The 11,177-nt window shown below is 54.1% G+C and overlaps 1 protein-coding gene across 1 annotated transcript; it reads right to left on the reverse strand.

Annotated features, from left to right (window-relative positions):
* Positions 1–332: 332 nt before the first annotated feature.
* LOC147651041 (E3 ubiquitin-protein ligase PHF7-like) lies at positions 333–7,237 on the reverse strand. The gene is made up of 16 exons (XM_086845760.1): positions 7,182–7,237; positions 6,813–7,086; positions 6,394–6,485; positions 6,207–6,308; positions 5,803–5,927; positions 5,564–5,726; positions 5,371–5,477; positions 5,041–5,154; positions 4,776–4,894; positions 3,812–4,627; positions 3,210–3,495; positions 2,207–2,333; positions 1,831–1,901; positions 1,530–1,617; positions 744–827; positions 333–525 (listed from the first exon to the last, which is right to left on the reverse strand). Exons 2-10 carry the CDS (start codon positions 6,853–6,855, stop codon positions 3,858–3,860), a joined length of 1,635 nt encoding a protein of 544 aa, XP_086701886.1. The 5' UTR covers positions 6,856–7,086; positions 7,182–7,237; the 3' UTR covers positions 333–525; positions 744–827; positions 1,530–1,617; positions 1,831–1,901; positions 2,207–2,333; positions 3,210–3,495; positions 3,812–3,857.
* Between the last annotated feature and the right edge of the window lie 3,940 nt (positions 7,238–11,177).

Genomic DNA, 11,177 nt, shown 5'->3' on the forward strand with positions numbered 1-11,177 from the left:
GGGGGCAGTGTCCTTTTGGGCCTGGCAGAGCCCGTAGCCTCCTGGAGGGCTGGGGGCCCTGCTCCGGCCCAGCCTGGCCCAGGCCTGGGAGGCCTTTGACATTGCTGATTGCCCTCACAGCCTCCAGGGCCGAGCCAGAGCTCAATGGCCCCAGCCTGACCGGACGGTCTGGACTGGAGCCTTCCCGTGGCTCCCCGGAACCCGAGAGCATCAGCGCCAGCTCAGAAACACTGCCTAACTGGGTTTGACAGTATTTTTTCCTGTTAGGTCCTTGAAAGGATTTAAAAGGTAATGTTGTTTGGCAACTTCTTCAAGGAACAAATACGACATGATTCTTTTCAAGAAAGGTTTTATTAGTTTGGTTTCAGTTTCCATTTGGAATTCTTATGCTTCCTAAGACGATCCAGAAACTAATGAAAACCTAACATATTCCTAGGAGAAGTTTTTGAATCCACTACTCGCAGAAGTCTCTAAATTCACTGTTTCTCTTAAACACTTCCCTTACACCTAGTTAGCTAGCTGCTCCTGTAACAGAGAGAGATGCAGTGATTTACGTGGCTGGACATCACAACATGATGTTACACACACCAGTATACTAACAGCCTTTTGTTCCCTGACAGTTACAAAGCTTCAGGCTCTTCTGGAGGTCCTGAATTAATTTTGCGTGCACATCCATAGCCGTGTTCCCTCCCCATGCTCAGCATTCAGCCACAGTTACCAGGGAACAGATGTTCCATACTCACCTCAAGCAATAATCTACGTCTTTCTTCCCAACCCTCTTATTCTTCACTGAACTCTACAGATCTACAAAAAATTACTTTGGGCCCCTGTGCACAAAAGAAAACACAACAGAACACCAATCAATAGGGTTCAACACTTGTGATTCTGCTGCTGCTCCCAACAAACATGAATGAACAACACAACAGTCAAGTCAGAAGCTCTATTCTTCACGTCCCTCCTATTCTCTTGCCCCCCACCACATGTCGGCTCCAACAGAAACGTTCCCTACTGCAGCCTGGTGTACTAAGAAAAATGAAAGGCAGCAGCTGTCTCCCTGAACATGCTGAAATCTAAATTGCAGTGAAACAGCAGCTCTTGCATTAAATGCTCAGCAGCAGGATCCCACAGCTGCCCCCCGGAAGCGCTGCCTGCCAAGGGCTGAGATCTCCATTCTAACACACCCTGCAAATCTGATGGGCTGGAAGATTGCAGGGCAGTAACTGTATGAACACAGCCATACATTTCATCAGCGTTATCTAACAAGTCTCAAGAAAGGAACGTCATTTAAGCCTGACTTGAGACTATAGTCTACAAAATAGAATAAGCAATTGTTTTGGCAACCTGTGTAATTTTTGGGGCTGTGTATGTTTTCTTTTGTTGTTGTTGTCTTTGTTTTGAAATAGAAAATTCACTGGCTTCAGAAGAGCAAGCCCCAGATTCACTAGGATGAAGAACCGCTGACAAGAACCCTCAGCATTCCTAACAGTAACACCAGAAAGACAGGAAAAAGTTAAAGGTGATAGACCTACCTGAAAAGATCCCAAATGTCTCGGTAACCTGTCTAGTGACTATTTTTTTCCTAAGCTCTACAAGTTCCTATAGCTATGAGGTAATTATCTGAAAGAAAGGAAAGGCAGAAAGCTGCTCAGCCTTTATTTTTTACCAGGACTGTCTCGTGGGATTCTACCACAACTTTGACCGCAAGAAAGGATGGCAAATTTTGACTACAGAGCATTCATAACCAGGAGGCATCTTTTCCTCCTTACTCAAGTCCAGTAAGGGTTTAAAAGGGAAAAATATAGAAAAGGGGACTGAAAAGTTGTGTCATACCTCTTAGGCGTTCGTCATCTATGAAGAAGAAGAAAACTCTAGCACTTTCTGTGCGTGGCAGAGAAAGAACCCTAGACAAGTACAAAGGGGTTTTAGCATTCTCAAAGGTCCTATCAAATGCCCTGAGCACAAGTTAGAGCTGTAGTGCCTCAGAGAAATGGTGTACATGGAAGAGCTCTACTCCATAGTATGCAAATAAAGCCTTCTATTAAAGAACCCCACTTTTTACAATAAAATTGACTGTGTCTTTGCCTTTTGGCTCTCACTGCTCAGAGGTGTGCAGTGTCAGTTTCCCATTTTCTCAGTGCTGCCATTAATATTCCCACAGCATCCAACTACTACAGCCAAGTAGACAACAAATACAAATGGAACTTGCCTTCCTTGGTGCTTTTCAATTTCTGACATCTCCGGCTCACCAGCAGCCCCAGACGGGATGTCTTGGAAATGTGAATCCTGTTGCCACCTGACGTTTTCCGGTTTTGTCGTTCCAAGTACGTAAGGCTCTGCAAAACCAGCACCAAAACAGAAAGCAAGTCAAAACCAAATTATTTCTCTGCTTGCCCGGAAAAATTCCACTTTTCAAGTGAAATATTTACACTGGAGAAGACAGATTTAGGAAGGACAAAATCTTCTTCTCCCTGATTTTCTGAGCTGTAGCTCTCCTCCAGGATTTTCCACTTTGTTCTAGGCATCTCCTATGCATTCTTAAACATTTAGCATCACATCCAGAAGACAGTGAATAGCTTCTGAATTCAGCACAAGTGTGGTGGGCTTGTTGCTTTGTGGTGTTGTTTTTTAATATTTTGGGTAACTTGGCACGGTTTCCTTTCATTCCTACCTGACTGAGACTTGATTAAATATTCCTTCATCTGCATTTCATAAGGCCTTATTTTATCCGAGCTTAGGACACCCCAGTGATCCTTCAGTTTCTTTTTTCTGAAGGTCCAGGAATAGAATTCAGTAACTAACAGAATGTTCATGGAGCTTGGGGTCAACTCCAGGATTTTGTTCCTCCCTCTACCTTAACACCCATTTTCCTTAAAATCCTGTTGGTTTCCATGTAACTTGGTATGACTGCTGTGCCACCTTTTTCCCTGCTTGAGAAGTTTAGGGGAAGCTTTTTCACCGCTCTGCAAAAATCCCAATGCCTTCTCAAGGCGTGCCTTTCAAAATTCCTGAGATGCAAGCAGGAGTTACCTCTCATTAATCTCCCACAGCCTTGGCAAGCAGCAATGAGGATCAGAATGCTTCAGCAGAAGTACTGACTTCTGCTGCTGAAAATCCTCTGGATTATGACCTTCTTTACACCGTATTGCTCTACAGTGCCTGCCAGAAGCCGTTCCTTAGAAATGGCTCCGTTAGGAGGGTTCTGCTCTTACCTTCTTTGATGCCCAACTCCTCTGTGTCTCCAAAGAAGGAAAACTGGAAAGCACTGGACTCCTGAGTTCTGTCGTTTTCAGGCAAAGGTCCCAGACGTTCGTCTGGGGCAAAGTCCTGTGCATCCTCTTTGTCCCAGCCTATTTCCACTGTCTTTTCCGGTTTCATCTTTGAAGGTCCAAGCAAGTGTTTTAAATCAGCAGCAGTGTCGCAATCGATTTCTTCAGACACTGAAAGCAGTGTCTCACTCTCTTCTTTCTCCCTCTGCTTTACTGAAGAAAGGCTTTACTGAAATGAGATTGTTTAAGGATAGCGACTCAACACATGTCCTTTTCGAAGACAGCTTCCCTAAGAGCCACCTTGCTCGTCATGTCTCCCTAAAGGTATCCAAGCCATTAAGGATTCACGTTCAAGGGTAAGCAGTGGGGAAATATCTGTCTAAAGACAGGAATGAGTGTCCTTTTTAATCAGCTATGTGCTTAAGTGACTTTTCCCTACACAATACATGGTAACATAGAAATCAAGAATCGTGGAAATGCCAAGAGCTAATTCGGTTTTCCCACAGACCTGCAAGTCTCGAGGTCCCTGTACTGACCCTTCTCACCTTCACTTACGGCAGCAAACAGAGGGACTAGAAAGAAAAGGTGACACTACGTGCTGCTGTTGGAGGTCCCAGTTGAGGCCCGACGTGGCTGGCGGGAGCGGTTGCTCCAGCGCGACGTCCCCGACGGTGTCCCCCTGCGCCTGGGCCTCTCAGCACTTGCTGCTCTCCTCCTGCTCCTGTCCTGGCGACTCCTGGAGCGGACAGGTTGATCCGAGGCTCGACGTTGCACGCAGGAGCGGCTGCGTCTCGGGGACGTCCCTGAGGACGTCTCCCTTCGCCTGGGCCTCTCTGCCCTCGACGTTCTCCTGCCGCTCCTGTCATGGCAACTCCTCGACCGGGCAGGTGGACTCTGGGCATGAGCTTGCTGCCGGGAGCGGCTGTGTCTGCGGGAAGCCCGCGACGGTGTCTCCCTTTGCCTGCGCCTCTCTGCACTTGATGTTCTCCTACTGCTCCTGTCACGGCGACTCCGCGACCGGACGGCCCCATCTGAGGCCCGCCTCTGCTGTTGAGAGCGCCTTCGCCTGCGGTCAGGCCCAGCATGTCTGGAATGGACCCTGTCCTCAGGGCCCGTCCAGCTGCTGGATCTTGCCCTTGGTGTGCGTGCGCTGCCGGTGTCTGCCAAGGAAGAAACTGCATGCCGGGGGCTTCTGTGGCTGCTGGTCCCCGGAGTTGGAGACTGGGGAGCCAGACCCGATGGCACTGCGCTGCTGGAGCTCGGCCTGATGGCCTCGGATTCTGAAAGGCCGTGAGCAGGCTCCAGTCCTGACTGTCTGATCCGGCTGGGGCCATTGAGCTCTGGCTGCTCATCCCTGGGGGCTGTAAAGCCAAACAGGAATGTCAGAGGCCTCCCAGGCCATGCCCAACCAGAACACTGCCCCCAGCCCTCCAGGAGCCCATGGGCTTTGCCGTGCCCAGCCTGGGCACTGGCCCCAGCCCAGGGACACCCGCCTGCTTTGCCTCATACCTGTGCCGAGACCAGCACAGCTGTCACACTCCCAGCGGGTTCTCCTCACTGTCAGGCCAGAGCAGCGCCTGTGGGTGCCCTCGGCAGCACAGGAGGAGCACAGGAGCAGCTTCCAGGGCCTGGGGAAGCAAACGGGTTGATGGCTCTGAGAACAAAGTGTCCCAGCACGGGATTGTGCAGCCGAGCACCACTGGCTCCTTCCGCTTTGAGCCCTTCCTGAGACACAGGTTCCCTGCAGAGCCCCGGGTGCAGCTTCCCAACTCACCCCTCTTCCTCTGCCTCCTCCCTGCCTCCTGGGTAAAGGCATTCCCTGGCATTGCACCTGCTGTGACGCACTCTCAGATCCGCGAAGGCGTCGTTGTCCTCCCATGTTGGCAGTCTGATGGGGAAAGGAAAAGCTCATGTGTTTCTGCTGCCCTGACCGCATGGACGTAACAGGGTGTCCCTGCTCTTCCTCCAATGCTTTTCCAAGTCCCGTGAGAAGCGCAAGTCCAGACTCCCTGGATGGGGCAGGGCCTGGACTGCTGGGGCAGGGCCTGGCACAGCACGGCACTTGCACCCTCCTGTCTTGTGAGCCCCGCAGAAGGACACCAACCTGAAGGGGATGCGGATTCCCATGATGAACATTTCGACAGCGAACATGCCATCGTCTCTGCAGAGGGGGCAGCAGAAGGAGAAAAAACCAGCACGCATGGCCTGTCCCTGCAGGGCAAACAGAAGCAGTGTGAGCCAGGCCCTGGTGCTGCTGAGCACCTGCTGTGTCCCAGGCCTGAGGGCATGGCTCCCACCTGGAGGCAGTCCCTGTGGAACCAGGCTCTTTGGCACGTTGGGCACACGATGGTGGTAAAGGTCATTCTGTCTTCCACTGGCTCCATGCAGATGGGGCATTCGGTGCCCGGCTCTGGAGTCACCTGCACCATCTGCTCTGGACGGTGCTCAGGGCAGTAGGACCTGGGGGCAAAAGGACGGGCATAATGAGAAAGTCTTGGTCCTTCCCCAAGGGTGGCCAGAAGGGGAGAGGAGCTACCTGTATGGGGCAATGTACTGCGTAACACAGCCGCCCTCCTTGGCACAGGGCAGGTGGAACCATCTGTCGCAGCCTTCCTCGCAGCACATGATGGTGGCCCCGCTCTGGCCGCAGACGCAGCAGTGCTGGAATGAGCCAGGCAGCCCCATCAGCGGCAGCCTCGGGGCCTCCCCAGGCAGCCCCAGGGCTGCGGGCAGGGAGCAGGATGGGGCTGCTGCTGGCTCTCAGCCCACAGAGCCAGCTGGTGGAGGAAGCACCTGTGCCAGGGCCTCTTTGGAGCTGCTGGGAGCCAGACTTTGTCCCACAGCTGGCTGCATGGCCGGCCTTTCTTGCTGGGGCTCTGGGCTAAGCTCTGGCAAACGTCTCCTGGCACAAATGTCCCTGCTCTTTTGCCAGGCTCTCACCTTCTGTGCCGCCCGCCTGACTGCACATTGGATATCTTGAGGAAGAAAACCCAGGAATCCAACCTGTTTCTTTTCTTGCCGGAAAAGAAGAGTGGCAAAATACTGCAGAAAAGGGGAAGAGGTGATGAAGACAGGGTGGCAGGGACTGCCCATTGCAATGCGGGAGGGAGTGCCCGGAGCCACTCACCAGGCAGAACATGTGGGCACAGAGCCCGTATTTCTCCCGTCTGTTTCCGCAGGTGTCCGGGTCAGCGTCCACACGATGACACAACACGCATGCTGCAGGGGACAGAGCCAATGGCAGCGGGCGTCAGCAGCTCTGTGGGGCTCTCAGCCCGCAGCATCGACCCCAAGAGCTGCTCTGTCCCTGCCTGCGTGCCTGGCTGATGGGCAGGGCTGGAGGCCTTGGAGAGCAGCGGCCATTGCGGGCACGGGGCTCCCAACAGCTGCCCCCTGGCCCAGCTGGGCCCCACTTGAGGAGGAAGGAGGCTGCCAGCCCTGGCCTGGCTGAGCAGCTCCTGCCTCCTTTGGCTTCTGCTCTGGGCCCCACGCTGGCCACCCCGACAGCCCCTGGGCCAGGCTGTGGGAGGGCTGCTTTGCCCTCACCTGGCTCCCTGCCATCAGGGCCCTCCTGCTCCCTGTCACACATGGCGGCTGTCAGCGCTGAGTCCCTGTCCAGGAACGCCGCTGTCTCCGCCAGGTGCTGGTCCTCTCTCTCTGTGGAGGGAAGAAAAGTGATGGGAGTTTGGAGAACAGGCCCAGAGCTACGAGGGTGCTACTCCCTGGTCAGCCCTGCGTGAGCCCTGCTCCTGTCCGCCTTCTGCTCCCGTCGTCGCGTTCAGGAACACCGCGGTCTCCTCTGGATGTTCCTGCGCTGATTCTGGGAAGGGAGAGGCAGGTGAGCCTGCAGCACAGGCCCAGAGCTCCGAGGTGTGGGGCCCCTCTGGTCCCTGGGCAGCTGCATCCCTGCCTTACCTTCTCCTCCCGTTGCCAGGTCGCACTGACACACGGCCTGAGCCCAGCCTTCCCTTGTGGGGCTTTGGTTGCACGTGTCACAATGGCCACTCTGACATCAGCATCTTGCTCCCAAGATTCACGCAGCCATGGCCTCACATGCCCGGCAGCCACTTGAGGCCGCCCCCTTGGGAACCGAGGTTCTGACATGGTTCCAAGCCTTTGGTCAGCACGGAACCAGGCCAGAGACTCCTGCAGCAAGTGCAGGGTCCAAGCCCAAGCCCCAGGGCAGCCATCGAGGGTGGCACTGTAGGCACAAAGGTGCTGTTCAGGCACGGCCACGCCAGGGCTCCTGCCCCTGGCAGTCGGTTGCCCAGAGAGCTTGTGCAGAGTCTCTTGCACTGCACAGATTCCAAACCTGCTCTTGGTGAACCGATGTTTTCCTCAAGACCTCTCTGCAGTAAACTGAGATGAACCTGATTTCATGCCCGTGCTGATCACTGTTGGGAACAGGAGATAAAGCTGGGGACCACTGCAGCTGCCTCCCAACCTCAATTCTCCTGTCATCTAACGATCTCATGAATTTGACATTTCCTATTAAGCGGAAAAATTACTATTAAGCTTCTGAGAAAGCTCATCCTTTACACTGACTCTATGGAAACCCGGGAAATTCAATGAAAGATTACCTTGTATCTGACTGGAGAGCTTGCAACAGTGCTCAGCTCAGGAGTCAATTGCTTTTCCCACATTAAAGAACTTTGCCAGTTTTGTCCGTGCTTTCCTTCTAGCAACTATATTGAAAAAAGTCAAGACGGGACACACGCAAACCGTTCTTGTAGAGTTTTCGCATTCACGCCTTTGCAAACACGCTCCTGCAAAGTCCAGATCATTGACTGCTAGAACAGTCAGCGGGACCCCAGGGAAACAGGGCAGGGGCTGACAAGCAGAGATACCCTGCACCTGCCTGATGCTGGGGCACCGGGAGTTCACCCATGTTCCTGTCTCCAGGGGAGAGCCCCCTTGGGTGGAAAACAATGCCTTCACTGAACTAGGAGGGAGGCACAGCAGGTGCAATGCCAGGGAATGCCTTTACCCAGGAGGCAGGGTGGAGGCGGAGGAAGAGGGGAGCGTTGGGAAGCTGCACGCGGGGCTCTGCAGGGAACCTGTGTCTCGGCAAGGCATTGAGGCAGAAGGAGCCAGAAGAGCTCAGCCATGCAATCCCGAGCTGTGGACACTTTGCCCTCAGCACCAGGAACCCGTTTGCTTCTCCAGGCCCTGGGAAGTGCTCCGGTGCCTCTCCCGCAAGTTATGCATCGACACACAGCCACCGACTCTTCCTCAACCCTTCTCAGCACTGGACAGCAGGACACAGTAAAATGTTGTCTCTGGTGCATGATCTAATTATTCAAAGTCTAATTATTCAAAGTCCTGCAAAGAAGCAACTTACATTGAAAGCATCCACACCAAAATCCCCAAACCCTGGTACAAATCTTGAACTGACACAAGAAACATGTTCCTATTCAGAAACACAGTGTTGGCTAACATTTTGGCCAATATTTTTTCCTATTAGGTGTTTGAATGGATTTCAAAAGTAACATTTTTTGGCAAGTTCTTCAAGGAACAAGCAGGAAACACGTGTGAACTCTAAAAGAAGATTTATTGGCTTGCTTTCACCTCCCTTTTGGAATCCCTATGCTTCATCCAGCATGCAAGAAAATTGTGAAAATCCAACTTCATATTAGGAGAAGTTTCTGAATTTGCAGTTTGCCTCAAAGACTTTCTGTACACAGTTAAGGAACTGGCTCTGTAACTTACAGGGATTGAGTGGTTCCCCTGACTGGACATCACCACATGACCTTACCAAAACAACTATTCTTGCCTCGCAATTTGAGCTCTTCTAGAGGCTTTGTCCTGAGCAACTTTGTTAGGTCCCTCTCTGCTCGGCTGTCGAGCCTGTCCAGGTCCCTCTGGAGGGCAGCACAGCCTTGTGGTGCATCAGCCCCTGCTCCCACTTCTGTGCTATCAGCAAACGTGCTGAGGGAGCGCTCTGTCCCTTCTGCCAGGTCACCGGGGAATAAGGCAAACAAGGCTGGCCCCAGCACAGCCCCCTGAGGTCACAACCCTCTGAGTTTGGAGCTCCACTGTCCACTTCTCCACCCTACTCTCCCTGAACTGCCTCAGGAGCATATTATGGGAGACAGGGACAAAGCCTCGCTGAAGCTCCAGCTGACAACTCAGCCACTGCTCTCCCCGCACAAACCCAGCCAGTCACTGCAGCACAGGTGGCTATGAGATTCCTCAAGCATGGTTTTCCCTTCCTGTTATTCCCGAGCTTTGGAGATGACATCCAGGAGGAGGTGTTGTGTCACCTGTCGGGAGATGGAGGAGAGGCTGATGGGCCTGCAGTTTCTTGGCTTCTTCTTGGTGCCCTTTGGGAAGACTGCAGTGATGCAGGCTTTCCTGCAATGCTCATGCCTCTCTTGCGAAGCATCACCTTCCCTGACTGGCTGAGAGAGCTCCCAGTGCCGGGGCCAGGAGCAGAGATTTCCCCTGGCCCCAAAAGGGAAGGCAGGGCTCAGGCCGTGTGTCAGTGCGACCTGGCAACGGGAGGAGAAGGTAAGGCAGGGATGCAGCTGCCCAGGGACCAGAGGGGCCCCACACCTCGGGGCTCTGGGCCTGTGCTGCAGGCTCACCTGCCTCTCCCTTCCCAGAATCAGCGCAGGAACATCCAGAGGAGACCGCGGTGTTCCTGAACGCGACGACGGGAGCAGAAGGCGGACAGGAGCAGGGCTCACGCAGGGCTGATCAGGGAGTAGCACCCTCATTGCTCTGGGCATGTCCTGCAAATTCCCCACACCCTTCTTCCCTCCGCAGAGAGACAGGACCAGCACCTCGAGGACACCGTGTTGTTCCTGGACAGGGACTCAGCGCTGACAGCCGCCATGTGTGACAGGGAGCAGGAGGGCCCTGATGGCAGGGAGCCAGGTGAGGGCAAAGCAGCCCTCCTACAGCCTGGCCCAGGGACTGTCAGGGTGGCCAGCGTGGGGCCCAGAGCAGAGGCCAAAGGAGGCAGGAGCTGCTCAGCCAGGCCAGGGCTGGCAGCCTCCTTCCTCCTCAAGTGGGGCCCAGCTGGGCCAGGGGGCAGCTGTTGGGAGCCCCGTGCCCGCAATGGCCGCTGCTCTCCAAGGCCTCCAGCCCTGCCCATCAGCCAGGCACGCAGGCAGGGACAGAGCAGCTCTTGGGGTCGATGCTGCGGGCTGAGAGCCTCACAGAGCTGCTCATGCCCGCTGCCATTGGCTCTGTCCCCTGCAGCATGCCTGCTGTGTCGTTGTGTAAAGGCTGACCCCTGTGCTTCCCCAGGCCCTGGCAAGTGCCCCTGTGCTGCTCCTGTGCTGCCCAGGGCACCCACGGGCGTTGCTCGTGCCTGAGAGCGACCAGAACCAGCGGGGAGTGTGACAGCTCCGCTGCTCTGGGCTCGGCTGTCAGGCCAAGACACCCCTGGGCAGGGGGCAGTGTCCTTTTGGGCCTGGCAGAGCCCGTAGCCTCCTGGAGGGCTGGGGGCCCTGCTCCGGCCCAGCCTGGCCCAGGCCTGGGAGGCCTTTGACATTGCTGATTGCCCTCACAGCCTCCAGGGCCGAGCCAGAGCTCAATGGCCCCAGCCTGACCGGACGGTCTGGACTGGAGCCTTCCCGTGGCTCCCCGGAACCCGAGAGCATCAGCGCCAGCTCAGAAACACTGCCTAACTGGGTTTGACAGTATTTTTTCCTGTTAGGTCCTTGAAAGGATTTAAAAGGTAATGTTGTTTGGCAACTTCTTCAAGGAACAAATACGACATGATTCTTTTCAAGAAAGGTTTTATTAGTTTGGTTTCAGTTTCCATTTGGAATTCTTATGCTTCCTAAGACGATCCAGAAACTAATGAAAACCTAACATATTCCTAGGAGAAGTTTTTGAATCCACTACTCGCAGAAGTCTCTAAATTCACTGTTTCTCTTAAACACTTCCCTTACACCTAGT

The sequence above is a fragment of the Cyanistes caeruleus genome, chromosome 11, assembly GCF_971803275.1.
Source record: "Cyanistes caeruleus chromosome 11, bCyaCae1.hap1.1, whole genome shotgun sequence".
NCBI lineage: Eukaryota > Metazoa > Chordata > Aves > Passeriformes > Paridae > Cyanistes > Cyanistes caeruleus.